The 25,462-nt window shown below is 48.5% G+C and overlaps 10 protein-coding genes across 14 annotated transcripts; 3 read left to right on the forward strand and 7 right to left on the reverse strand.

Moving 5' to 3' along the window:
* Positions 1–860: 860 nt before the first annotated feature.
* On the forward strand, positions 861–3,709 carry FOIG_08689 (uncharacterized protein). 2 transcript variants are annotated; one of them, XM_031208748.1, is made up of 5 exons: positions 861–1,197; positions 1,252–1,288; positions 1,344–1,809; positions 1,859–1,989; positions 2,038–3,709. In XM_031208748.1, the coding sequence occupies exons 1-5, from the start codon at positions 1,051–1,053 to the stop codon at positions 2,406–2,408; spliced, it is 1,152 nt and encodes a 383-aa protein (XP_031061754.1). In that variant the 5' UTR covers positions 861–1,050; the 3' UTR covers positions 2,409–3,709. The 2 variants fall into 2 exon arrangements, with proteins under 2 accessions (XP_031061754.1, XP_031061755.1); XM_031208749.1 differs by having other exon boundaries at positions 1,859–3,709.
* Positions 1,967–4,735, reverse strand: FOIG_08690 (primary-amine oxidase). The gene is made up of 4 exons (XM_031208750.1): positions 4,460–4,735; positions 4,205–4,412; positions 3,790–4,155; positions 1,967–3,739 (listed from the first exon to the last, which is right to left on the reverse strand). Exons 1-4 carry the CDS (start codon positions 4,688–4,690, stop codon positions 2,496–2,498), a joined length of 2,049 nt encoding a protein of 682 aa, XP_031061756.1. The 5' UTR covers positions 4,691–4,735; the 3' UTR covers positions 1,967–2,495.
* A 484-nt stretch (positions 4,736–5,219) lies between these two features.
* On the reverse strand, positions 5,220–5,964 carry FOIG_08691 (uncharacterized protein). Its single transcript, XM_031208751.1, has one exon. It carries the CDS (start codon positions 5,937–5,939, stop codon positions 5,319–5,321), a length of 621 nt encoding a protein of 206 aa, XP_031061757.1. The 5' UTR covers positions 5,940–5,964; the 3' UTR covers positions 5,220–5,318.
* Positions 5,965–6,242: 278 nt separating this feature from the next.
* On the reverse strand, positions 6,243–9,152 carry FOIG_08692 (OPT family small oligopeptide transporter; the record flags this gene model as incomplete). The annotated part of the gene is made up of 8 exons (XM_031208752.1): positions 6,243–6,856; positions 6,907–7,033; positions 7,083–7,286; positions 7,333–7,528; positions 7,578–8,094; positions 8,148–8,271; positions 8,322–8,909; positions 8,958–9,152. The coding sequence occupies 8 exons, from the start codon at positions 9,150–9,152 to the stop codon at positions 6,243–6,245; spliced, it is 2,565 nt and encodes an 854-aa protein (XP_031061758.1).
* An 802-nt stretch (positions 9,153–9,954) lies between these two features.
* FOIG_08693 (uncharacterized protein) lies at positions 9,955–14,705 on the reverse strand (the record flags this gene model as incomplete). The annotated part of the gene is made up of 4 exons (XM_031208753.1): positions 9,955–11,838; positions 11,903–12,709; positions 12,759–14,390; positions 14,442–14,705. 4 exons carry the CDS (start codon positions 14,703–14,705, stop codon positions 9,955–9,957), a joined length of 4,587 nt encoding a protein of 1,528 aa, XP_031061759.1.
* A 740-nt stretch (positions 14,706–15,445) lies between these two features.
* On the reverse strand, positions 15,446–16,666 carry FOIG_08694 (uncharacterized protein). Of its 3 annotated transcripts, XM_031208755.1 has the most exons (3): positions 16,388–16,666; positions 16,065–16,325; positions 15,446–16,011 (listed from the first exon to the last, which is right to left on the reverse strand). In XM_031208755.1, exons 1-3 carry the CDS (start codon positions 16,541–16,543, stop codon positions 15,817–15,819), a joined length of 612 nt encoding a protein of 203 aa, XP_031061761.1. In that variant the 5' UTR covers positions 16,544–16,666; the 3' UTR covers positions 15,446–15,816. The 3 variants fall into 3 exon arrangements, with proteins under 3 accessions (XP_031061761.1, XP_031061762.1, XP_031061760.1); XM_031208756.1 differs by having other exon boundaries at positions 15,467–16,011; positions 16,065–16,624; XM_031208754.1 differs by having other exon boundaries at positions 15,467–16,325; positions 16,388–16,606.
* Positions 16,667–16,829: 163 nt separating this feature from the next.
* Positions 16,830–18,750, reverse strand: FOIG_08695 (uncharacterized protein). The gene is made up of 2 exons (XM_031208757.1): positions 18,574–18,750; positions 16,830–18,523 (listed from the first exon to the last, which is right to left on the reverse strand). The coding sequence occupies exons 1-2, from the start codon at positions 18,631–18,633 to the stop codon at positions 17,960–17,962; spliced, it is 624 nt and encodes a 207-aa protein (XP_031061763.1). The 5' UTR covers positions 18,634–18,750; the 3' UTR covers positions 16,830–17,959.
* A 1,676-nt stretch (positions 18,751–20,426) lies between these two features.
* FOIG_08696 (uncharacterized protein) lies at positions 20,427–22,848 on the forward strand. Of its 2 annotated transcripts, XM_031208759.1 has the most exons (3): positions 20,427–20,694; positions 20,748–20,796; positions 20,847–22,848. In XM_031208759.1, exon 3 carries the CDS (start codon positions 21,278–21,280, stop codon positions 22,517–22,519), a length of 1,242 nt encoding a protein of 413 aa, XP_031061765.1. In that variant the 5' UTR covers positions 20,427–20,694; positions 20,748–20,796; positions 20,847–21,277; the 3' UTR covers positions 22,520–22,848. The 2 variants fall into 2 exon arrangements, with proteins under 2 accessions (XP_031061765.1, XP_031061764.1); XM_031208758.1 differs by having other exon boundaries at positions 20,427–20,796.
* FOIG_08697 (uncharacterized protein) lies at positions 22,607–23,673 on the reverse strand. Its single transcript, XM_031208760.1, has 2 exons — positions 23,519–23,673; positions 22,607–23,461 (listed from the first exon to the last, which is right to left on the reverse strand). Exons 1-2 carry the CDS (start codon positions 23,525–23,527, stop codon positions 22,685–22,687), a joined length of 786 nt encoding a protein of 261 aa, XP_031061766.1. The 5' UTR covers positions 23,528–23,673; the 3' UTR covers positions 22,607–22,684.
* Positions 23,674–23,922: 249 nt separating this feature from the next.
* On the forward strand, positions 23,923–25,205 carry FOIG_08698 (threonine aldolase). Its single transcript, XM_031208761.1, has one exon. The coding sequence runs from the start codon at positions 24,055–24,057 to the stop codon at positions 25,117–25,119; it is 1,065 nt and encodes a 354-aa protein (XP_031061767.1). The 5' UTR covers positions 23,923–24,054; the 3' UTR covers positions 25,120–25,205.
* Positions 25,206–25,462: the final 257 nt, after the last annotated feature.

Below are 25,462 nucleotides of genomic sequence, written 5' to 3' on the forward strand. Positions count from 1 at the left end.
TTATGCACAAAAAGTGTACTGAGTTAGAAATTACAAGCTCGTCCTTGTGTAAGGGTTGTCAAGTTGCCACCGCCTATGAGATATTTCTAAAAGCATCCCCGAGAATCAACCCAGGGACATAAAATGTAAAAGGCTATTCGTCGAGGAAGCTAGACAATTTTAAGTTTCTGGCTGGGTCTCCTTGTTTAAATAGAAGGGTCAATCCATGATTTCTCATAAATTGAAGAAGTACTTCGCATTGAATTGGTTTGGCTCTTTTGTGTCGTCAGCGCTGAACAACTCCAGCTGCCTAGGCGCCTCACCAGTAATGAGCTACCCTGGATATACGGGAGGTCTTTTGGCTGTGATTTGCTCGTCGTAGTGCAAGCCATTCTGCGCAATTTAGCACTGTTGCAGCTGAAAAGCGACGCTATGCTTGTTTTGTCGAGATAATCTTACATGTCGTTGATCTGGTAAGCGGAGGATGTTTTGTTGCCCAGAAGGACGATGAGCCTCACCGCGGATGAACTGGACCAGTTCAACAATGCAGAAGCTGGTCAATCCTTAATAGAGAATTCGCGCCTTAATGCGCCATTGTTAGGGCGCACAATCCACGCATGAGTACAACTGCCTAGCATTAACGCTCAGAACTTCTAGAAATTAAGCACGAGTGCCGAAGGTCTTGGCAACGTTGAACCCGCTTGACCCGACAAATAATCTTTACACTAACAACGACCTTGAGCAGCTAAGACAAACCCACAGTCATAACAAAGTCAAAGCGTTTCCTCTTCACCAGTAAAAACACCAACGGACAAACGTTAAAGCCCTCCCCGCACCGGCATCTCCTTTCCCCCGCGAACCGTTCCCCCTTAGCGCAACCAGGATAACATCATCGAGCCCATTAGCGCGACCTCACTTGAATCATTCGCTCAAGCTGACTGGTTCAATGTGAGACAAGTCCTTTCGTCTTATCTCCCCTCCCCATCCCTTCCCTTCTCTTTTCCTTCCAAACTTATTCTTCTTCTTCTTCTTCTGGGCTCCAAGTGAGCCTACAGTGTTTGGCCATGCACGATGGAAGCGGATTATAGACCGAATGTCTATGCTTCTATCTTTATTACCCTGCCGCTTGCTGCGCTGGTGCTAGTGCTGAGATTGCTGGCGAGACGGACGACGCGGGCGGGTTATGGGATTGATGATTGGTTGGCGGTTGTTGCGTTTGTGCGTTATGCTTGACGTTTTGCCACTGAATGATCGCTGACAATTGATGCGCAGATTGGAGCTCTCGCGTACTCGATTGACAACCTAGTCTGTAAGAACATACCCACTCGAACTGCATCAATTGCGATAACTAAATTCGTCCTCAGTCCTTTTCGGCTTCGGACTCGGTCGCCCGCTAAAAGATGGCCCGTCGCATCTTACCGAAGAAGAACGACTCGAACGATCATACCTCCTCATTTGGCTGAGCAGCCTAACGTATACCATAGGCATCGGCTTCGCCAAATTCGCCATCTTAACATTTTATTGGCGACTCTTCAAATACTCTAGTTCGCGCATCGCAATCCAAGCTGTCCTCGTTCTCTGTGTCGCATGGTTCATCGTCCGAATACTCCTGTTGACACTGTCATGTATGCCGACGTCAGCCTACTGGGATCTCGCCCGACGAGCTACCCACTGCCATGTCACGAGCAATATTTATTTCTTCTCCACTGGTCTTACGCATGCTGTTCTGGATGTTGTTATTCTTGTTCTCCCTCTGATTGAAGTCATCAAAATGCATCTTCCGCTTGGTCAAAAGCTTGCTGTTATTGCCCTCTTTGGCTTTGGTGCTCTGTGTGTTCCCCGTGGTGATACCTCATTTCCTGGACTAACATGTCACCAGTGTTTGTGTTTTGTCGATTCTTGTCATCCATAATTCGTTCCAGTACAATGGCAGTTCAAAAGAAATCGCCCTCAAGATCGGTTATCACGGGTCTTTGGCTGCAGCAGAATGTAATCTCGCGAATGTTTCGGGTATATCACACCAACCCAATATTGCGAATCTCAATTGACGCCCTCTAGTTTCGCTACCAATGCTGCGACCCGTATTCCGAAAAATTGTCCCATCCTCATTTCTTGCTTCTCACAGAAGCAAGCGCGCAGTCGTCGACTCAGCATTATCACCAGAATACGGCATCAAGGGCAGTCGCGGCACTAAAGCATCAGTACAGAACGGCTCAAGTTCTGTGTGCGAATTTGTAATGAATGATGATATCCCAGCGGGATACGACATTGAGGCTTCACATGCTGGGTGGAGTTATGGGACAGAGATCACAATTTCCAGTCCGTGGAGACATCAAACGCCTCCACCGACAGTAAACGAGGGATTGGATGGGATACAAATATCAGAAGAAACGACAGTTCACGTTGAACGCATAGGGCCTTGTCCATAATCGGCTCAGTAAACGAATAAAATTAATATTGCTTCATTGATGTCATAACTCTTTGCAACGTGAGGCATCTCTTACTAGTATCTCAGACTACAGCTTTGAAGGAACATTCGATGTATCGCATCCGCAACTGTCGGAAGCCTCTGCCTTCTTGTTCTCAACAAGAGTGCTCTGGTTCACGCTCTGCTCGCTAGGTGGCACGTCCAGCGCAGGGTTCTTTGTGAAGAAGTTGACGGGCTTGAGATGCACCTTGAGAATCTCAACCGGCATGACAGGGAAGTCTTCGATGCGTGGGATGTGGTTGATACCGAATTGCACCCAAAGCACAATATCAGACTCCGGTGTCAGTGATTCATTCCTTTCTGCCCAAGTTCTCACGCCTGTGCCTCCACGAGACTGGTTGGTGTACCATCCTCCCGCGTACAGTTCGCGGTCGCGATGTGTGGTGACATAAATATTATGGTCTGCAAACTCAGCACGCTTATGCAGGAAGCTGTCTTCATCGCCCATGAGCTTCTGGAAAGGCGGTGCCATAATCTTGTAGCCCACGGGCTTGCCGTTGATAGGGTTGAGTGAGTTGGGGTTGGTGATCTTGTAGACCCGACTAAGGTCATAATCGATATCCAAACCAGCTGTCTTGTCAATGGTCTTCTCCACGACTTCGTAGCCAATACCATGAGGGTTCAGGTGAGGATCACGAGGTATTCTATGGGCTTCGCTGTATACCAGCTGATTCGTATGGCCGTCAATCATGGGATCAACTCGTAAGGAGAAGATATGCTGATGAACGCCAGCCAGGACACCAGGGTGTACAACGGTGCCAAATGGCACTCCTGTCTTGTCCAGCTCGTGGTCAATCGGCTGTGTAGACAGGATACCTGTGGCGCGGACTTCATATGTGACCTCTCCTGCTTGGTTGAACAGGAACATGAGGATATACTCATAGTTCGAAACCGTGATGATGGACTGCAAGACAAGCTCCCGTGCCCGTACAACAGCAGCTCTTCCGGTTCTGTAGTTGGTGTGCTTCCATCCAATACCAGCATCTTGCTCATGAATACAGATCACGTTCTCCATTGGCAACGGCCTTCCTTGATCGTCGCAGATCACACCACTGAGGTACTGAATGCTGCCTAAGCAATCACAGCCTAGCTTGAGGTTGTTTGCTGTAGCACCAGCACCGGCATCACCCAAGTCAAATGCTGACTTCTTGTGGAACGGGTGTCGTGGATCACCGTAGGGCACGCTCATGTCTGACAGGGATAGTCTGTAGAATAAGGGACGGTTGTCATACTTGACGTTGTACAACACCATGCCTTCGCGCTGATTGAAGCCTATTTATGTCAGCTGGAGATCATTGAGTAAGACAAGATCTTGGACGTACCGACGAAGAAGGTCCACTTCTGCCACGAGATAACGTTTCCAGTCTCACCAACCGGGGTCACATTGAAGCTTGGCCCTTCCGGCTGGCTTACGTGCAGCGGCTTGAGATCCTTTCGGAGCTCTTGTGCTTCGGGGATATACTCATTCGCTGGCTTGGGTTGATAAGGTGCCAATGGCTTAATAGTGTTATCAGCGCCAGTAGGAAGTACATCAATCCGAATGACTTTGTAGTTAACACATTCAATGACCGGCGATACAGGCAAAGGGAATGCGTAGTGGTTGGAATCAGCTTCGCCAGAGTTTGCGGGGTCTCGCATGTACAGGAAGATCTGGTACATACGGACATCATCCTCAACTCCGTCGGACCCTATGCATGTCAATTCTTACTCCATCTCACCACGTATTAATGGGCTTACCGTAGATCCAGGGATCCGCACAGACAACGGTCCCCTCCGGCAACTTTAGCTTCTCGAGCTCAGCCAAGACCTGCGGGTCCTCAAGTGCAAGCTTCTCAACTCTCTGAGCCTCATCATAGTCAACGTTCCCGTGAACATTCGGTCCAAGCTTCACATTGCTCTCGATCCTGCCAGTGGTCAAGTTGACTATAGCTTCATGGAAAATATCCTGTGACGGTCAGATCATGCATGATGACAAAGTGGGGGCCAACTCACCGTTCCACGGATATAATATGCAACAAAAGCCAAACGTTCAAGCGGCGAAGGGGAAGTTCCGTTATCGAACGCTTCCAAATACGGTGCAAGCTTCTCCTTAGGTGGCTCGCTGAGCGTTATAACCTTAAAAGATAGCGAGACAGACTGTGGCCAAACACTCTCGATCAAGCGTGCACTAGCCTGAATCTCATTGCCCGTCAGTGGGCAAAGCGGGTGGGGAGCAGAAGACATGTTTATAATGCCAGTGATCTTAGAACCGTTGTTAATCGGATGAAAATAATGATTGACGAAGTTGCTAACTATTTATCATTAATGCTGGATCTGATCGTCTTGGTGCGGAGTTGATGATTCACCCATTCCTCCCCACCACGATTCTCCAAAAATTGCTGCGTTGGGAAGTTGTACCCATTCAACGGCTAGGATGCACTTTCTGTATGTGGGAAAGCGTCCTGCAGGATTGAGAATGACTGATGATAAGATGCGTTTCGGGGAAAGATCGTCTTTGCTTGTCCCGCTTATCTTAGTTGAGATATGCTCGGTTCCGCCATCGTGGGAAATAACATCTGCGATAAGCTACGATCACTCGAAGGGCGGAGCTAAAGCGCGTAATTAGATATCATTGGTGGTTATAAAGCCCTATCTAGAGAGAAGCTCGTGTTCTACTCCATTCCGCTTGACGGGCTATGTTCCGCCTAGAGTAAGTCCGCTGGCCATGGAAATTCAGGGTTGCACTTCTGCTGCAAAACAACACTTCCCTCTGGGAACTCTTTCTTAGTTCCGTCTTCAAGATCAATAGGCTCTGCGTTGCTTGGAATTGTCCAAGAGCTGACCAACCCAATTGACTCGGCAACATCGTCCTTCAGCCTAGCCACCTTCTCCGGAGGAGGGAGAAATTATTCAACAGCTCAGGATTGTTGCTCTCTTCAAATTCTCCAGGTTCAGCAATAACCCAAGCATCTTGCTCCCATTGCTGCTGTTCAAAGTCCAAGCCACCGCAGTCATTCAACTCGGATTGATGAAAGTCGTTGGTGAGGGGTAGATCCACCGTGCAATTGTCAAGATCTTCACCAATGCTCGAATTGGCGATGGCGTAGTTTATGTGAGAGACAGCCAAAGCCTCCGTCTGAGTGAAGATCTTGAAAACAACATCTGTGCTCTCAGCCTCCCCGTCTTCGACTTGGTCTTCTTCAGCGAACTGGTCAATGTACCAGACTGCGCCTCTGCTGTTGGCTTCATCATCAACGACGATAAGTGGATCTTTGTTTCCGGCTTCAGTTTCTTTTGCGCGAATGTATTGATGCGATTTGCCTAGATAATCTTTTGGTGCGTGGAGAATCTTGAGCTGCATGAGAGGAGCGAATTTGGAGCATGCGCCCAGCTCAAAAGCTGCCTTGAAGGCTTTCAGCTCGTCATCTGTGAATGGAGTGGCGAGATAGCATTTGAGGCAATCGCCATGTTGACTAGGCGATAGATAAACCATTTTCGCGATTATTATTAGTGCGATGTTATGTCAAAGGTTCATTGTTTTAGAAGCAAAAGAGAATCCGACATTTTTATACAGCATTTTGGGTTCAGTGTTGGGATCCGAATCCTAGCCATTAGAACAGGCAGTGCAAGCGCTAAAGCGAGGTCTGCCTAGAATAGGGGAATGATGATGTAGGATCTGCGGCACGGTCACGTATTCAATATTACCCGGAGGTTATTGGTCTCACTTATCGCATTTGAGAATTTGAGCATGTTCTATTCAATTGCGACTAGATAATTAATTGGCTTAATAGCATATCTAGGCAAAGGTTCCGGGCTGAGGACCAAAAATCGTTCCATTGGGAACTTTGAGTCTGGTGCAGGTCTCAGCTTCACAGCCACTGTCTGCACTGTTGCCGATCCAATTGATGGACGCGCCGTGGTAGCTCACAGCGAAAAAGATGACCACCGCAGCGAGAGCGATGCCAGTCTGCCAAGCTGCAGAAAGGACATAGTTGTACTTTCCCCAGAACTGAAGGTATCTCTTTCGGACGATGACCCAAGAGATCCAGCCTGGAATGACAGCCGGCCAGACATAGGCCAGGTTGTAGGGAGACCAGATGTGACCACCGCTGAAGATAACGACGGGATGAAGCTTTGTCAGCCAGTGCGTCTTGGGGAGGTTGCGAGTCGCGTAGTAGTAGATAACGGGGAAGGCCAATCCAACTGGAAACGCAGCGAGGAGAGCTGTGTACATGCCTCCTTCACTAAACACCCTTTGAGGGGCAAGAGAGCCAAAGAGCACGGCAGCGGTGAAGTAAGACTCAACGCCAGGACAAGTGAAGCGATCCTTTTGGGTAGGCTGGCAGATTTCGGGGATGTTGCGGATCTGGAAATTCATCACTGCGGTGCAAACAAAGGCGGAGACAACAGCTATTGAAGGTCAGTTGAGTTGAGCTGTAAATACTGGTGGTGAGACTTACTGGCCACAGTCTGGCACCAGAAGGTCTGTCGCTGAGGAATCTTGAGGTAGTGACCGAGCTTCAGATCGTTGGCGAAATCGAGGGCGTGGGCGACTGTCACATATCCAAAGCCTTTGAAGAAGTTCATCTACTAATGTTAGATGCAAATATTAGAGTCTTGTTGTTCGGATACTTACAGCCAAGGCATTACCAGGCTGCCATGCTCCTCCAATAAACTCAGCAAGGACATTGAACTCAACTTCGATGCCAGTAGTGGCAAAAATGATTCCAGTAGGAATAGTGAAGAGGATCGCAAGAGCAAGGCCAAAGAAGACGGTGCCGACACTGGTGTTGGTGGGCCAGGCTGCTACAGAAGCAATGCCGAAAGCAACACCAACAATCTATATCGCATTAGTCAATGCCACTATGCTTCTCTAAATAACTTACGTTGAGTATCAAGTACCACCACTCTGGAACCTCTTTGTACTGCTCCATTAGCTTTGTATGAACATCCTTGAACTCGTTGATCTTGCTGTTCTTCTTGAAGCTTTCCCAAAGTGACACGAAACCAAGCTTGATGTCGTTCCAGTGGTAAAGAGCGGCATAGGAGATGATCGCACTATAAACGGCAAAGAAGTAGATGCTATTCTTGTCAGTAACATGTGCGTTACCAGCCAAAGGGAGAAGCTTACTAGTACGTGATAGATGAAGCTGCGATGTAGACCTGGCTGTAAGCCTGATACTTCTCTGCATCCAGTAATCCACGATCATCCAAGATAGAAGATACGTTGTACTTGGCGCCCGTGTTATCGAACATGGTATTTGTGTTAATAGGAAGGTATCCAGTGTTGTAGGTGTTGTTCCAGTACATGGCGATGATAGTAATTCCACCCAACAAGGCACCGAGGAACATGTTGACCGTGACATGGAAGGGAACCAAAAGAGGGTCGATATAGTAAGTGGCAATGTTCCAGTCAAAGGTTGGAAGAGGGTTGAATCCAAGGCCCTTAGATACACCGGTGATGGCTGTAAGGGTGAAATTATTGGGTGAGATCCACGCAAGCCAGTTGAAGAGGGACAGTGCTGTAGCGATGAGGTCGGGGAACCAGAACCAGACGAACATGGCGGCGAAGGAGAGCATGAAGAAGCGGTATCGGGACATGGTATACATTTTCTTGAAGGGACCAAGCACGCTTGCGTTTCCAGATTCTTCGGCGGTCAGTCAACTTGGCACACTAGATATGCGGCTTCTGAGGACTTACCATTGTGTAGACTCTGATTGAGGGCGATGGTTGCGAGGGAGCGAGGCCAGATACAGAAGGATGGGTAGACTAGGAATCGTCGCGCCAACCCAGCAAGACCGAAGCCTAGCAAGTTCATCGCCAGCTATTACGGTTAGTAAAACTCAGTGAGAGCTATTTCGCAGTTCTACTCACCGAGAGGCAGATCTGAAAGCCAAAATCGGCAGCAAATGGCAAATCAAAGTACTTCTTCAACCAACTGGTGAAAATGATGTATCGCGAATGAGGCAAACTCGTCGAGACATTCGCCATGATTGAGATCAGCATGTGCTCCTTTTGGTTGAACTTTCCAGGATTGAGCTGTAGCGTTTGGCCAAACAACGTGAAGTCGCCGACTGGAAGCCATTTCTCCCAAGCTTTACCCAGCGGAAACGAGAGGAGCTGAATGACTGGGGCTTGAAGTCGGATAGTGGGTTGTCGTACTGAGAACAGCTGATTCACAAAGCTCTGCACGATCACGAAGAACAAACCAATGGTCCAGGCTCGGATGGTTCCCGCTGGTGTCGATGGGTCGTCCTTGTTGCTTACTACAGCGCGGACTTCCGCGTAGGGTGAATTGATAGTGACGAGTGAAATCTCGGTCTTGATGTCTGAGATGATATCTTCATGTTTGTGAGGATTGGCGAAGATATCTTCGTTACTGAGGAATGCTTGAATACGCATGATAGCCTCTGAGCTGAAGTTGGGGTCATGTTCATGAAGGTAGATCAAGTTTTCAGCGCGCTGGATCGATGTTAGGGAATATCAACGATCAATATTCGGTATTCTCACCCTTCTCGTCTCATCCAAGTCCATCGTACGCGCATGCTCCTCTGCTTCGATGATTTCCTCGGGCGTAGCACCCAAGATCTGCGCTCTTCCGTTCATGGACTCATCCTTGAGGGATCCAGTAGAGGCAACATCCGCTCGCTTGTCTGTCGCTTGGATGTCACTATCTGTGACGGCCTTCTCCGAATTAGAGGTCATGCTTGTGTTAGATTGTGATGGATCGGTAGATGCGCCTTGAAAGACGGAAAATTGGGAAACCATCTTATAAAAGGCGTTGTTGCAGACCCGTTCGGACGAGGCCGATCACGACCCAGTTGTCTTGCAGCACGTTTTTCTTGGCGAGTGTTCTCGATGGAGTAATTGCGCACGACAATCGTCTATACTTGCGGACTTGATGCCTGCGTTTGTTCTGGTAAGGTCGTATGGGGCCGTGTGGGTTGTCGGGCCGGCGATGGAACCTTTCGGGGCAGCTAAGAGATACGATTGATAAGAGTATCCAGATGTTCAGGGTTTGTTTGCGAAGAACTTTTTCGGAGTCGATTTTTTCCCCCAGATCGTAGACATCAATCTCAAAGATTGTTGATGCAAGAGAGAAAGGCACGTACGTATCATCGATGTTTGTCGCCCTCCAGTACAAGAGGGTTTTCGTATTGATACACAAAGCATTGCAACACGATCTCGTGGCGTGAACTGCCACTGGACTTGGTGAACATCAGCCACATGAAAGCTTTTTCCCGTGTGGATTACCTATCAGGGATCAATGGGAAACGACATGGCGAACTCGAATTGCGTGCTTGCAAAGTGGATGCGTATCATTTTCGGGCCGCAATATTTCTCCATCGTATAAACTTTTTAAACCATCGCGCCTTCGCATCCTTGTTGTGAGCGATCGGTTTCGGTTTTTCTTTTACGTATATCCTTGCACTGGGGTACAAGCTCAAAAGGATGTGTTCTGGGCTACGCAACCAAAAGCCAGCAAGAGAACTTAAACTGAGCAATGCTACTTGATATCCCATTCCTTCCAAATGGTGCTCAACCACTCCTTGATCTTGACTCTTTGTCCCCCAACATGCCGACCATCAACAATTTCGCCTCCCATCATGACAGTGCCATCCCTTAGCCCTGTGCTTTCTCTCAAGTTCCACCGCGGAACATGAAGCCACTTGTGGCCTGCATCACAAGCCAACATCTTCGATGTGCCTTGCTGAAGCAGCGGTAAACAGTTTTGACAAAAGGGAGTGTCCCAGCAGTATTTACAGATGTTGATGTCAGTCTCGAAATCCCAGGCCCCTCCGCAATTCCCGTTGCAGAAGTATCGCCAGTTGATCACAATATCGCTGTAAGTGATCTCATACGGCTGGTTTGGCCCATCTCCATCTTCCGTAGCCGGTCGTTTCTGGGCCAGGAGCGAGTAAAGCCTTTGGTAGGTCTCATTAGTTATGGTTTTCTCGCTTTCTACATTGCCCAGGTCCATTCGCCGCTGTAACTCGTCAAGGACAGCCGTGTACCTGGTAGGAGCGGCATCATTCGGTGAGAGCTTCTCTTTGGCAAACTCAAGAATCTCCGTTGCGGCGGCTTTATCCTCACCCCGAATCTCACCAAGCCTCATTTCTATCGTCTTTTCTATCGGCCCTGTAAGCTCGAAGGCTATGAGAGCATTTGTGTCGTCTCCAGTATGAAGTAGACACTGGAACAAGACGAAATACGCATCTGCATCATTCTCATCCGTGTCGTCAGATAGCATCTCATGAGCTGTAAGCATGTTCTTGCGGAAGTGCGCTCTTGCTGCGGTGAAATTTCCTTGTAGGGTTTCGTAGGCTCCCATGTAAGACTCAGCTGGAGATACCCGGTTGTCTTCGTACGAGATTCGATGACCGATAGTGATTTCACCAAGCTTTTCCAATGCGGAAGCCTCAGTGTTTGCTGCCGTTGCTTCTTTGAAATAATGGCAGACTATATCACTAATAACCTGGCCACCCAACCACATCCATTTCCACTGTACGTAGGTGCCAGTTTCTTCAATCACTTTCCTCGCATCAGAGTGGCATTCCTCCCAGATTCTTACCGCAGACGTTAGCGGATTCTCATCGGCTTCGTTGCCATAGTAATAGAGTGCAAGGCCCTTATAGAGTCGAAGGGCGCTTCTTTCGAATAAGAGCTCTTTGTCAGCTGCGAGCTGAATGGCTTCGTCCATGGCACTCAGAACCATCCCTAACATCCCATGACGAGAGGAAGTTAACGAGAGAAGACTGGTGAAGTACCTCTCGTAAGTATCTTCATCCGTTGCCATGAGTAGAAGTGCAGAACCCAGGAGACTTGTACCGCCGTTTGTAGACGTCTCATGACTCATGGTTTCAATAAGGTCCAATGTACGCCCATTAGACTGCGATGTAAGGTTGGCTTCCAGTATGCGGCAATATGCCTCGTCAGCTGGCTTGGCCTCTAGAGCCTTTTCGTAGTATACGGTTGCTTGGTCCGGCTCCTTTAGTTCGAAGTACCATTTTCCAAGATCCATATTCGTTACCCAAATGTCGTGAGGATGATGTTCCTTCAATTCGTAGAGAATTTCCAACGCTTTCTTCTGTGATACACAGGCGTCGTTCAATTTTCCGGCTTGGTGGTAAGAGTGTGCTAGACCTCTGTGACATGTCCATGACGCTCCAGGCATCTTGGTTGCCTTCAAGAACATCGCAATCGCATGGTCAAACTCATCAACTTTTCTGGCAGTTTCCCCAACTCTCTCGTACCATAAGGATTGCTCGTCTGTAACTTGAAGTATACTCTTGCACCATCGTTCTGCCTTATCAAGGGCCAGAGACTCTTCATCTGTGCTCAAAATCACGAGCGAATCGTCAGACGCATCTGATGCTCCCTCGGAAACTTCCTGGGATAGCGTTAGTCATGTATAAACAGATATATTCATGAATAAGGGATCATTCTAGACTTACCAATGAAAGATACCGTCTGAGAGACCGATATGCTTCCCAGGGATCATTCTCACTGCTCCTGAGCCATCTGTGGCCAACTTCACGGGCCATAGAGGATAGTAAAGTACGGTGCGGGCTCGGGCTTGAGATCACCTTATCCAGCCAATCCATTTGGTATACCCCGAAATGGCCACTAACATCAGGATCCTGCAGCCATGCCAGAAGTGTCGAGATTTGCGTCGTGTTACCGAACAGAGGCACGTCAACGAAATGTTTCCAATGCCTCCTGATGATGGTTCCTTGACCGAGGATGTCGAAAAGCATGCTGCCAATGTCTTTCTTTGCTGCATTATCGACCTTGTGATCACGCTCGGGGTTGTTCAATTCCTTCAAATGAATAGGAAGATTCCAGACCAGATATCTTCCCAGGCTTTCAGTTCTAGCATCTGGCTTCTTTATCAGGAAGCTTATGGCTTGCATCACTATGGCTAAGTGTGCATCGGAGTCGTTCACCCTGATTTCGCTCTTGGTCTGAGTAATCTGTCCAGCTAGTGGCTCAAACTCGAACTTCTCAACCACTGACTTCTGGAACAGTGCCCACAAGAAGTTCTGCACAGTTGTAATGTCGCCCTTTGTGATGGTGATGGTAGCTGTTATCCTTGGGGTATCGTCATCGAGGGATCGTAGCTGCTTGGGATCCTTGATCACCAGGGATAAGAGATCACGACGTACGGTGATCACTTGCCCATCGACTTCAAAAAGTCTGGAATACTTCCCCTGTAGTTTCTTCGCCAGCTTCTGAAGTGGAGTTGATCCAAACCGAAGGAACTTGTTAGTTAGCACCCATGTCTTCAGAAATTTCAGATGGCAAACTCACCAGCGCTGCCTCCAGTTGGTCGACGCAAAGCCATTCAAAACCATAGACTACCCAGATCAACAGTTCATTTATCTCCTCGATATTCTGTGGGGATAGTTGCTCTTGAAGCTCTGCAACAACATTTTTCGAAATCGCCTCCCTGCCCCAGTCCGACTCTGTCAACAGATCATCTAGTTCCGATTCCTGTCCGCCTGAATCTACCAGGTCCTTGATTCTATCTAGTGTTGACTGGACTTTGAAGAAACTTCCGCCCGCCATCTCTAGTAGTTTATCGTTGATTTTCTTCCGGCTTGCTTCGTCCTTCGAGTCATTGCCTTGAAAGATATCATATTTGCGCATCTCCCTCTTGATATACGATTCAATGTCTGAACCGTTGGATTTCGCTATGTTGATTGTTGGTGATTCGAACCCTCCGAGTACCTTGATTGCGTCACCACTGCCACTAACCAGAAGCCGAATCCTGCTCCCTTCACTTTCTGTAGCAGATGAGTGACTAGCCTCTTTGAGGACGTCAAAGAACTGTGTACCAGCATCGGCATGCATCTTCGATAGTTTTTCGACCCCGTCGAATATGAAGTAGTACATCGTATCTCCACGTGGCTGTCCCAGCTTCAGGTCCTTCCACAGCGATTCACAGCTCACGTCTGTGAAGTAAGTACCATTGTCTTTCTCTTCACAGATGGAAGCTATACTCTTGGCAAGCGCCATATCTTGCTCAGCTAGTTGTAAAGCAATATGTTTCAGAGCTGTTCGAGCTGGAGTCGGATCACCCTTATCAGCTTTATCTGATAGTGAAGGGAAGAAATACCAGGCTAGGAGAACCCTGGAGGACCGTTCTGTCGATGTCTTGTATCTAGCTTTGAGCTTCTGGACAATCGTTGAGACCGTTGTAGATCTCCCGGTATTCTTCTCGCCGAGGAGCAGTAGTAGAGGTCGCGCTTTGGCGGCATCCGCATCAGCCCAAGAAGTATACGCTTCCTCGTCGTCAAGCCAGCTCCCGCTATTCTCGACCCTGGAATCGCATAGTCTCTTAAACATTTCTTTGTTTGTTTCGAGCTCCTTTTCATCAATACCAAGCTTTTCTTTTATCTTAGACAAGTTTGCCTTTTTCGTCGTGTCCTGTGCTCGCTTGGTCTCTGCCTGCTGTAACGTGGTGATTTTGCTGGCAATCTCTTCGGTCCACTTTCCAGTCTCGAAGACCTTTGCGAGAATAATCGATACTTCATGTCTGCTTTCCAGAGCTACTTCTAGTGTCAAAGTCGCCTCGATGGACTGTTGGCCATGGATGGCCTGTCTAAACTTCCTCAATTCAATGCTGAGCCCCGAATCATCGTCTAGCAGTGCCTTCTTGACATTGGACTTGAACTTGCTCCATTTGCTATTGGGGTCTTGAAGTGTTATGACCAAGGCGCAAATATCAACTAGACTGATCATGGTGATATGAATTGCACGAGTCAAGTCGGTGTCAATTTTTCTGAACTGCTCGATCCGTTCGTAAATCCTAAATTGACTCAGGGAGGGTGCCACGACGGCGAAGACCTCATCAATTGCTTCATGGAATTCGCGTATCTTTTTAGGGGCTTCAAGAAGGATACTCATGGCATTAAACACCACAGTTGCCGGTTGGAAAACCTGTTCAGGTGTCAATGGCTCGAAGGCTCAATCGGATCGAAGCATGGTTACCACGCTGGCACCTTGTGCAGCTATACCGCCAAGGAGTTTCAGACAGTCAAGGATATTCAGACCTATGTCCTTTTTGTGTTTTAGCGCATTTGCGGTGTCAATACCTGTAGTAGGATCTGTTCGCGATTCTATCTGTTTTCGTACGTCGTCAATTGTCATTGGAGGCTTTCGGTTCAGGCCTTTTCCGGTACGAGCCAGAAATCGCTCAGCTGCTTCATCCCATAACTGTTCCATGGTTAAATCTTCCGTGCCTGATGAAGCCATGATGCAGGATGATAATTGAAGGGCTTCAACAACTTAAGGGGTGAAAGCCAAGAGTTAAAAGCAGCGGGTAAAGAAAATAGAGTTGTAGATGCTTCTTGAACAAAGGACTGTCATCTATGCAAGGTCTTTAACAGATTGACCCGAAATATCAGATCAAGCTGCCCCCGACTTGCATGGTTGTATTATCGGTTTATGTTATGAGGGAAATTTCGTGCCTTTATTAGCCTCAAAGCCCCCAACCAACGGTCTTGCGAGCTCCCACGCAGCCAGAGGGTGGTCAGACTTCTCGATTTCGGTTGGATACATTCAGCTCAAACCAGGAACTATGCTGCACCTGATAAGGAGTTATTACGCAAAATAGTGACAGCCTGGTTCGGCTTACCTGAACGGGTAGTCTGAGCCGTCAGCTGACTGTCTTGTTCCCTGTAGGTGCATGACTTCGCGAAAGTTGTTACTGGGGAGTTGAAAACGTAATCTTAGGCGTCCAGTTCGATATTTTTCACGCCTCTCATTTTTGGGCTCTCTGGAAAGTGAAAACTATTGCACAAATGCTTGATATACATAACAAGGCCTTGCAATCATAGCAATCAGCATGGCCTGGAGATCAAGCCATATGTAGCGTATAGGAGACAGAGCGAACATATCCTGCATCGAAATTCCCTCACCAGAGTAGATAAATCTTAGAAGAGTTGGTTCATGGAGACTTGGACTGATTTCACAACTGTTGAGTGGAGTCGAATGCAGTTTTCCGACCGCCATTCGTTTGATCCAAGTCGGCTGTAGATGTTGTACGAATAAAAGTTCAATTCCAATTCATAACTGTGACTGAGGTATCTGCGCTAAATCCAATATGATAACAAATAACCGAGAACGCCATTTTGACACAAAACTTCAGTAGCCAGCCGAGTCTCACAAAATGCCTTCCCAATCCTGCGCCGGGGTATAGAAACCATGCCTCATCACTCACAGATCCCGGTGGCATGTATAACGTCGAGATCAAGTTGAAGAAAACGAAACATTAAAAAGATATCACACTTGACGTTAGAAAAAAAGTTTAAGCCGTGCTAAACTCATGCTCATGCATGGCGGGAACATGAACACGGTTCAAGATTTAAGAATATTGCGACATTCGCGCGATGTCTCTTTGACGACGAAATGATCGGCTTCGAGCTTCGCGTTTGGCATAGAGAAGACCGCAGACGTTGCAGAGAGTATGAGACCCGAAAGGGCCTTCTCGCCACATTGGAGTCTCTTTGATGAAGCATGATGTGCAGCATGGAGTTGGCTCATGTAATCTTGGTGACTTCTGCGTATCTCGTTAGAAAGAAAAAGACATTCTGGTGGAAATGAGTGACATACCGAATGTCGCCTCAGCCTGTTACGCCACGTGCGGGCTTCATAGGTATCCTTGAGACTGGCTTTAGTAGACCTCGACCGGATTGAACGTGCTGACGCGGCGGGTGATCTGAGAGATGAAGTGCGCGAAGCAACCTTTAACTGGAGATGAGTATCTCTCTCTGGCTTCGCAGCCAAAGGACTCGGAATAGCTGCATTTTGAAACAAAGCGACCTCACAAAGAGGTAGGCCATTACGTTGGACGTCCTGGATGCTAGGTCGGATCTGGAAGAGGTTAGTCTGTGTCACCGGCAACGGGTCAGCAAAGACGCGTAGAGGGAACTCACGTGTCGAGGCGATTTTCTCAGCGAAAGTAAGGAACATCGTCGGGGCGGGAAAAAGCTAGGTTCAGGGAGATCAACGGGACAAGGATGGTGAGCACGATCTCTTCGCCGCCGAATTGGCTTTGCCGTTTTGGCGAGTGTCTGCTGTCGGTGTTTCATGGTGGAACAGGAACTGGACACATTTGAAAGGGGGCAGTTGAGAGGGGAAGTCCGATCTTGAGACTGAAGGGAGAAGTTAGGAATCGAGGCGGTACTAATACCCCTCTGAGGCGCTTGCTAAAGTTAGAGCGAAGATTGCCCCAGAGGAACCCTTGTAGATCACTACGCGATTGGGTCTGGACTGTGCAGAGACCCTGATTCAGGGTCCATCCGCGGATCCGGAGGCAACCTACCGAGTGGCCTCATGGGCCATTGAGAATCACCAACAAGACTGCATTTCATAACGGGGAAAAGGAAATCCGATGTTTCTCAGCATCCAATTCATTCAACGCTCCATTTAAACTTTGGCCAACAGTCTATCACACTGTTCTCTCAACTGTTCAGGAGTCGCCCACTCCCTTGTTTACCTTTGCTTTTTCCTCTCAAACCTTGAGACGTCTCACCCGCTCGGACACTGTCCCTCGCAGCAACCTGGCGTGACAGTAAGCCCGTTTCCACAGTTCCTTGCATGGCGCCTTGGCCTCTGTGCCGTGTCTGTCTACGATTGATAGATAAGACTGGTCCCCCGTCCTGCTTGCAACATTGATTAGAAACGATTTCGTCTCAAAGAGTTGCAACCCTCGTTTACCGACGCGTAAGCCACGGCGCGTTACTCCTCGTACCTATTACACCCTAAACACAGGACAAAATGGGCGGATGACCTGTCTGGTGTGTGGTACAGTGTAATCTTTGCCGCAGGTCGCTTGCGCCGAGGATCAGATGGTTTGTTCTCACTGTGTCGACCTCCCCCCGCTCTAGAGTCGGCATTTGAGCTGAAAGAAGCTCCCGTCAGCCAATTGAGGGGTAAAAAGTCAGATGTTAGAGTTACCCTGAACTCCGCACCTCTCCGGAATCCGCTAAGATGAGGTAATGCTAATGTTGAACGGGACTGGCGATGCGACGTCGTACTGTAGGACGGTAGCAAATGGAAATTTAAAAGATCGGAGGACGACTACGGAGGTGATGTGAAAGGTGTGATTGGTTATGTTTTCTGATGCGATTTTGACATCACGGTCGCTGTTGGGAGGGACCTTTGTTAATGAGCTGCCAAACAGTTCGCGATTGGATGCAATTATTATTTTGACAACGCTCCTCTTCTGCTATTACCGGAAAAAATTGCTGAAATGGGTTTAGTATTTTCTTTAAACTTTATTTGCTCCGAATACTCCTGATATGTTGCCTGGTTTCCTGATCTCCAATGCGTCATCAGTTTCTTTCATGATTATGACGCTCGAACGCTGCAATAAAAAAATGTGAATGTTTCCTCTCCTGCCCATGCATGCCGTGCCTTTCCAAATGCACTTGCCAAGAGTGAGGGGCAGTGAGGTATCATTGGGGGCCGCTTGGCAGGGTATAAGAGTATATGAGGTTGAATGATCATCGCAGTCCTGCTGAATGAGAATCCTCCGTTGAGACCTTTGTAGACCACGACGATGCGTCAGAAACAGAGTCGCACCCAAACTCCCTCTCCAGTAAGAACGACCGGGCCTTTTTCTCCCTCTTAGCGTACAGCAATCCACAGACGTTGCAGAGGGTACGACGTCCTGATGGTCCAGACCTCCATTTCGGCGTCTCGGTTACATGACAGAACTCGCAAGACCTTGTATGATCCGGCGCCTTGGGTGCTTTGTGTTCCCGCGCGCAGGGACAGGAAATAGTAGCCTGTCGCGACGGTGATCGGCGCGTGGTGGAGTGGTGCTTGTGCTTACTCCGCCAACCCTCGGGACTCTTGTACTTCCGCTTGGAGCTGCTCTTCCGCGGCGGCTCTACAACCTCTGGCTCTGCGGTTTCAATACTACGCGCATATTGGCATGGCATGATCTTAAACCTTGGCTTGAAAGCTTTTCGATCCTTAGAGAGCGTGGACGGGATCGTCGCGGTCTGGAATAAGGGGACTTCGCAAAGCGGCCGGCCGAAACGCTCGGGATCGAATTGGAAATTCTGGATCACGTGAGTAAATACATTTTGCGCAGAACATGTAAGTTACCCACGTCCTGCTTGGTCGTAAGAGTTGTTACGGGAATGAGAGAGTTATGCAGAGTGCAGGACATTGTGGTATTTTTAATCTGGTCCACAGCCTTTACGGCCCCAAAGGGAGGCTTTTTTGGAGTTTCGATCTCAAGGGGAAGCTTTTTTTGCAGGCATCGTGAATTTCTATATAATCACTCCAGCGATCGGAAAACTGACGTTGATATGATGTAATCTTTAACGCACAACGTCCCGAGAACCTTGACGGGGCATTTACCCCAAATGGCTTAGCTGTGCGGGTTCCCCTGACTGTTTGTTCGGAGCGAGCTGGCTTTAACGGTTTAGTGTTTTGTGACAGGATGCTTGGCGTGTTGGTTATCTGTTCTTTGGTGTCGTATGATGGGATTCGTGTATCATTCTCGTCAGAATCCTATGACATGTTGAAGGACAATGCAAATTCCCTTTAGGTTATCCCCATGGAGAACTTTTGCACTAGGTATTCAGGTATTTGGTGTGTTATGATGTGCATTCGCGTGGGACGAGAATAGTTCCATTTTGTTGTGGATCGAGGGGTTAAAAAATTGTACCCAGTCAGGTTGTTCCTTCATGCGTACTCCACGCACATGATCAGCAGAAAACGATGCAGAAATAGAAGCAGCCTCTGATGACTTAGAATTCTCTCTAATTCTAATTATTCTCTTTATTTCTTTTTCTCCTTTCTATATTTCTTTCTTTTTGATCATCGAAAAGTGACAACTGGTGTCGAGAGATGAACGGTGGGGCCCAAGAAGTCAAACTCTGTTGCCTGTCTGTGTGTCACAGCGGGGAGCAAATGCTCCGAGGCAATCAGCAGCTTTTTTTGGTTGGTGGTCTTGTTTTCGCATACAAATGATTGGCTTGCCAGCCAGACCCACAGTTCAACCCTACCCTGTAATGATCAACTCACGATGGGAGGAAAATTGACTTGAGCTCCTGGTGAAGAGAGAAATGGTCACTAAGTCTTCACGTCAACGCTGAGGATTTAATAATTCTATGCATATGTCGCAGGGCAGCGTACGTACTGAGTCAGTAGGTCGGTTCTCGGCCAGAGAGATAGGCACCGCCAAATAAGAATAACACCTTAAAGAACAACATCTTAAAACAATGTTTTACCCGATTAAACTCCATGCCTAGGTTTGACAGTTGTGGCGTGCAAAAGAAACCGGTCCAGGAAAGGCAAGATCATAGAATTAGCATACATTTGAGAATCAGTACGTTGATCTTTGGCGACGCGCTTTAACATGAACAACAAAATATCTGTGACCGATTCTTGATCCAAAGAGCATTAGAATCAGTAAAAATTAAAAGGTGCAAACTGAGTGCCATCACCTTGCTGGGCTCTCTATAAGTTATGTTGGCCGGGACAGCCACTGTTCCGGCGAAAACAACTGAAAACAATATGATCTGTTGTCCTACTTCTCCCAAACACGATTGGGGTAGAACTGGCACTCAGTTGAACTCAAATTACACACGATGGCTCTTTGCGTCCCGTTGGATTTAGCCTCCAAGGTGAATTTTAAGATGATGCCCGCGAAATATCATATTCCTGCCTTGGCGTCCAAGTCGTCAGACAATGTTTGTGACCAGTATCTCATAGGACCCACTAGCTTCTCCAGTGCACAAGTCAATAGGGGCGCGACTGTGCCGTGCTTTGAGACTGTTCGTAAATTACAATATTTGCCGCTCTATCTGATACCGATACTGACACCCAAGTCGGCGTTCGTTGGATGCCGCAACAGTTTGTTATCCAGCGTCACGGGCCGAAGATTGGACACACTGCGTTTGACATCGTGTTCTGGGAGAGGAAAGCGGGCGCAGTGTCTCTGGAGAGCTTACAAGCCGTAATTGGAGCAGAAGTCACATAAAACAGTGTAAATGACCTTATTTCTCAACTTGCATGTTTATTTTTACTGGTGTTCGTGGATGGCTAGGTAAGTGGCGCACAGCGGGTCAATACAGCTCCGGGGTCCGGACGCACCAATCACAACGGCATCGCGACCCCATCACGACGCCAATCAATTCACCTAACAACATCAAAACTCATAATCATAGCATCCGGGTTGTGTAATTGGGAGATCCGGACCTCAGCATCACCTGGCTTGATAGTACGCCAAACGACAAGTAGCCTCATATGGAGTCGACTGACCAGCCGGAAAAGGCTTCAGAAATACCGCAATTTACAGGCCATGGCGAAGGTGACACTAATCGTAGGCTCATCTGAAGGACTTGACGATGCAGCGCTGATACTTGTCAACAGCCTTACCGCCCTCTGAACATACATATGCCCAAAATGGACTGGCAACGGAATTTGACAATATATCTGGTGTAACCCAACACGCCTTTCCGATACTTCAACAAGACAATGGTGATTTTGAAGGTCAAAACCACTTCTCTTGGCAGCCACAAGATCTCACCCAATCATCATTTGATGCTACTACGTTCTCATTAGAGAATCCGACCCAGCCTCTCGACTGGCCCTGGCAAACATTGCCATCGCCCTGGTCTCTGCAGGACCAAAACCAGGATATCTGGCCACATCACCTTGAAGCCGAGCTAGGCGAGGTGCCACCAATATGGGAATTAGGTCAGGGCACCGCCAGCGCACTCCAGCTCCCACCCAATGTCCAGATACAGCCAAATTGCCTCCCGCGCCGAAGAAGTCGATACCTCCGTAATTCGGCCCTACCGATGGTTTCAGGATCCAACCCTGTACAAATATCAGGCTCTGGCACCTTGGTAGAAAGTGCAATGGACCCGATACAGCGATGGCGAAACTCGCCCCCGGAGACTGAGGCAGCCTCCTTAGTCGCTATTGCAGACGCATTAAGGAATAACCCGCTTCGGGCCCCGGCATCAACCAGCACAGGTAGCCTGAATAGTCGCCGGATGGACGTCCGACCGGGCTCAACGGTGAGCTTCACTAGCGGCTCAAGCCTGTCCTCAGGCTCTGCTACTTCTGCAAGTTCTGTGGCCCGACGCGGCCGCGTGTCGAAACGAACCCGACCGAATGCAGCAAAGGGCAAAGCAGCGGAGAAGAGAAAATTCCCTTGTACATTTTGTTGCGACTCTTTCAAGAGTAAGTTCGACTGGGCACGCCATGAGCAGTCGCTACATCTCAGTACCAAGGGATGGCGATGCGCGCCATATGGTAGCGTTGTGATATCGGCCGCCACCGGACTCAGCAGCTGTGCGTACTGCGGTCTTGCAGATCCGACACCGACACATATAGAAGATCATGATATTAATCTATGCAGACAAACCCAGATTTATAGCCGGAAGGATCACTTGATTCAGCACCTAAGGTGTATACACCATGTGCAGGATCCTTCGCCGATAGAGTCATGGAAGGTCGAGGGGCCACCAGTGGCATCTAACTGTGGCTTCTGTGATCTACGTATGGAATCTTGGCAGGAACGCACAGACCATTTAGTGTCACACTTCCGCAAGGGCAAGACGATGGAAGATTGGAGGGGAGATCATGGCTTTGAGCCTGGAATCGCGGCTCAGGTCACGAATGCTATCCCTCCGTATTTGATTGCCTCTGAGTCAAGGACCTATGCTCCATTCTCGGCAGCCGCTCCGAACCCTACAACAGCAGAGCATGTACAGCAGATAACAAGGTCCGCTGAGGAAAGCTTCGAAGCTTGGAATGGATTGGAGATGCCACCCGAGGCAGGAGAACCTATGATGTCCCTCCAAGATAAACCTTTTCCTGAGCTGTTTGCTTTCCACCTTGGTCGCTTTGCGCAGCATCAGATGAGGCTCGGTATTATCCCTACTGATAAGATGTTCCAGGATGAAGCTAGAAGGTTACAATTCGGCACGGTAGACCCGCTGGATGACACGGTCGCCGACAACGAAGAGTGGCTGGCTCGTTTTCGTAACCAACATCTCGGGGACTCAGCAGACAATCGGGATAGCCAAGAATGAGCGGAAGTGGCATGAGGCGAGATTGAGTAGCATATCTGTCACTTGCTATTGTCTAGGGCTGCCACCTCTTCTTTTGTTTGACAATTACTCCTCATGAATTCTCACGCCTTGAAAATTATAACAAAGCAATATTCTATCGGTCTCTGAATACACGGCTAAATCTGATCACACCAGCTCATAAGAGACTCTCGATATGCCTTGCTGCCTCTTCACCTTCCTTACTCTAATCTTTCCTACCAAAGCTGTGCTCCTCACATGGGTTCCACCGCACATATAAGCACCCTCACCATCAATCTCTACAGCTCTCACTAGTCCACCTTGACCGTCAGAATCCTCCGGCATTGTCCAAGATTTGGCTTCGAGCTCCTCTCTTGACCACCAGTGGACGTTTATTGAACGGTCGTCATTGACTATTTGATTCGCAAGTTGCTCAATCTCTTCCTTCCTATCTCCCGGGATGATCCCTTGGAAGTCAACAAATGCAGTGCCGGGGTAGTGCTGTGCTTTGACCTCTCGCAGATCTGGTATTCCTAGTCTTCGAACGGCTGAAGCGAGGACGTGACCAGCGTCATGAATCTGTGAATGGAGTTTTCGCGCGTCCTTGTTGATCTCCTGAGTTACAAGCGTCTGTTCTTCGAAAGGGGCCCCAGAGTATGTGCCAAGATGCATGATCGTTCCAGACGGGAGCTTCTGCACAGACGTGACAGTGAAGATTGACGACTGGTCGCGGGAGGTCATGGTCCCAGTATCGCTCGGTTGACCACCGCCTTTGGCATAGAAAATAGTAGAATTTGTGATGACGAGAAATAGGCCATCCGAAGCATCTTTGAACACCTTGTTGATAGAATTATCCCAGTCAGCATATGGGATACTGGCTAAGACGGTCGTTTCCATGACGTGTTGAGTCTCATCGCGATGATAGACCGCCTCAGTATGCCCAAACTACCAGCGGGTTAATTAGACACTTTTTCTATTGACAGACTCATCAGAAATGCTTACTCTGTCCATCGTGTGGGAATATTCTCTTAATAGACGAAGTTACTACACGACGAGTGTTTCTGAGCGCAGATGGGTATACCGGGTATACTGCTTGAGGTTCCCATGTCGGCGATCTGGGGATTATATAGCAAATAAATAGCTGTCTTACTGCCCAGGGCTTATGTTGACTTGTGATATGTATTTCATAATTGAGGGACGCTCAAGATGACAACCGGGGTTGCCGCAATAACTAGGTAGGCTAGGATGCAGCAAAAGGTGCGACGCCCTTTTTGGTGGGCCAAATGAACTTTTTTCTCTCCGTTCACACCCCCTCATTGTATGCCATCGGTGACACTGCAATCACATAGTTAAAAACACCAACCCTAAAGGCAATTGTTCTAGAACTAACTGCATCTTATCTTGGGTCGGCTTTACACTTCACTTTCCCACTGCCTGTATTTAAATTCCTGTCTTTTCTTCCCGCATCCTCTATAACTACTCCCAGGCAAACCCTCTCAAGTATTTATATTCGTTTTACTCTTTACTGGACCTTCGCTATGGGTTCTCTTATTCCAACCCCGGGACGGTGTTTTATGAGCGACAATATAGCCGGTGCGTCGCCTGAAATTGTGCAAGCTGTCGTCGCTGCAGCCACTGGACATGTTCCGCCGTATGGAAACGATGGCGTTACAGGCGCCGCTCGTCAAAGGCTGCAGGAGATATTCGAAAGAGAACTCGACGTAATCCCAGTTTCGAGCGGAACAGCCGCAAACTGCATCGGCTTGGCGTCGCTTGTCAAGCCGTGGGGCAGTATTCTCTGTCACCCGGATAGCCACATCAACAACGACGAGTGCGGTGCTCCAGAAGCTTTCACAGGAGGCTCTAAACTTGTAACAGTGCCTGGAAGCAATAGCAAGATCGACCCCCAGTCTTTGCGCGCTGCTGTTTGTCGGAAGGTCGGTGACGTCCATAGCGTCCAACCGTCTGTTCTCAGTATCAGTCAGCCTACCGAGACCGGTAGTGTCTACACAATCGCCGAGCTCAAAGAGCTGTGTACTATAGCAAAAGATGCAGGCTTACGCGTGCACATGGATGGAGCGCGTTTTGCCAATGCATTAGTTCACCTCGAGGCATCTCCAGCTGAGATGACCTGGGAGGCCGGCGTTGACGTTCTCTCTTTTGGCTTGACCAAGAATGGCGCAATGACAGTCGACATAATCATCTCTTTTGACCCTACCTTGGCGTCTGAACTGGCCTTCCGCCAGAAGCGAGCTGGCCAGTTGGCCTCAAAAATGCGCTTTCACACGGCTCAGATTGAAGCCTACCTTGCGGACGGATTATGGCTGCGAAATGCTCGTTATGCGAATGGTTTGGCTTTACGATTGGCCGCTGGCCTAAGGAGCGTTTCTGGACCGGAGGTTTTGCAAGACCCGGAAGCTAACATACTCTTCTGCCGCCTGGCTCCAGCCGTAATCAAGGAGTTGCTTTGCCAGGGCTACCAGTTCTACCATGATCGCTGGGAGCCAGGATCAGTTCGCCTTGTGACATCCTTTTCACATAGCCCAAGTAGTGTAGATGAGCTGGTTGCGGCTGTTGGATCATGTTACAGCAAACTGTTGTAGAATAGAACTGGTTTTCGGGAGGGTTATAGGTAGTCTTGGTTATTTTTGTATCTTAACATTGCAATACATACAATTATACATCAGCTTTGAATGTACACACTCTCTCTGACCCTTGCCTCTTTCTGTCAATTGAATAATTTGGTGAAAGATTCTTACTCTGTCGTTATCGATGAAGCCCTCAATGACTGAATGATCAATAGGCAGTTGTCAGCCCCGCCTCATTCACCCACTACTCACCACACGCCCCAGGTCTCTACGCCCTACGCCATGTGCCCCACGCCATACGCCTTGCGCCCTACGCCATGAACCAAAAAATGCAATTCGGCCGAAGCGGAACAATCAG

The sequence above is a fragment of the Fusarium odoratissimum genome (genome assembly GCF_000260195.1).
Source record: "Fusarium odoratissimum NRRL 54006 unplaced genomic scaffold supercont1.13, whole genome shotgun sequence".
Taxonomy (NCBI): domain Eukaryota; kingdom Fungi; phylum Ascomycota; class Sordariomycetes; order Hypocreales; family Nectriaceae; genus Fusarium; species Fusarium odoratissimum.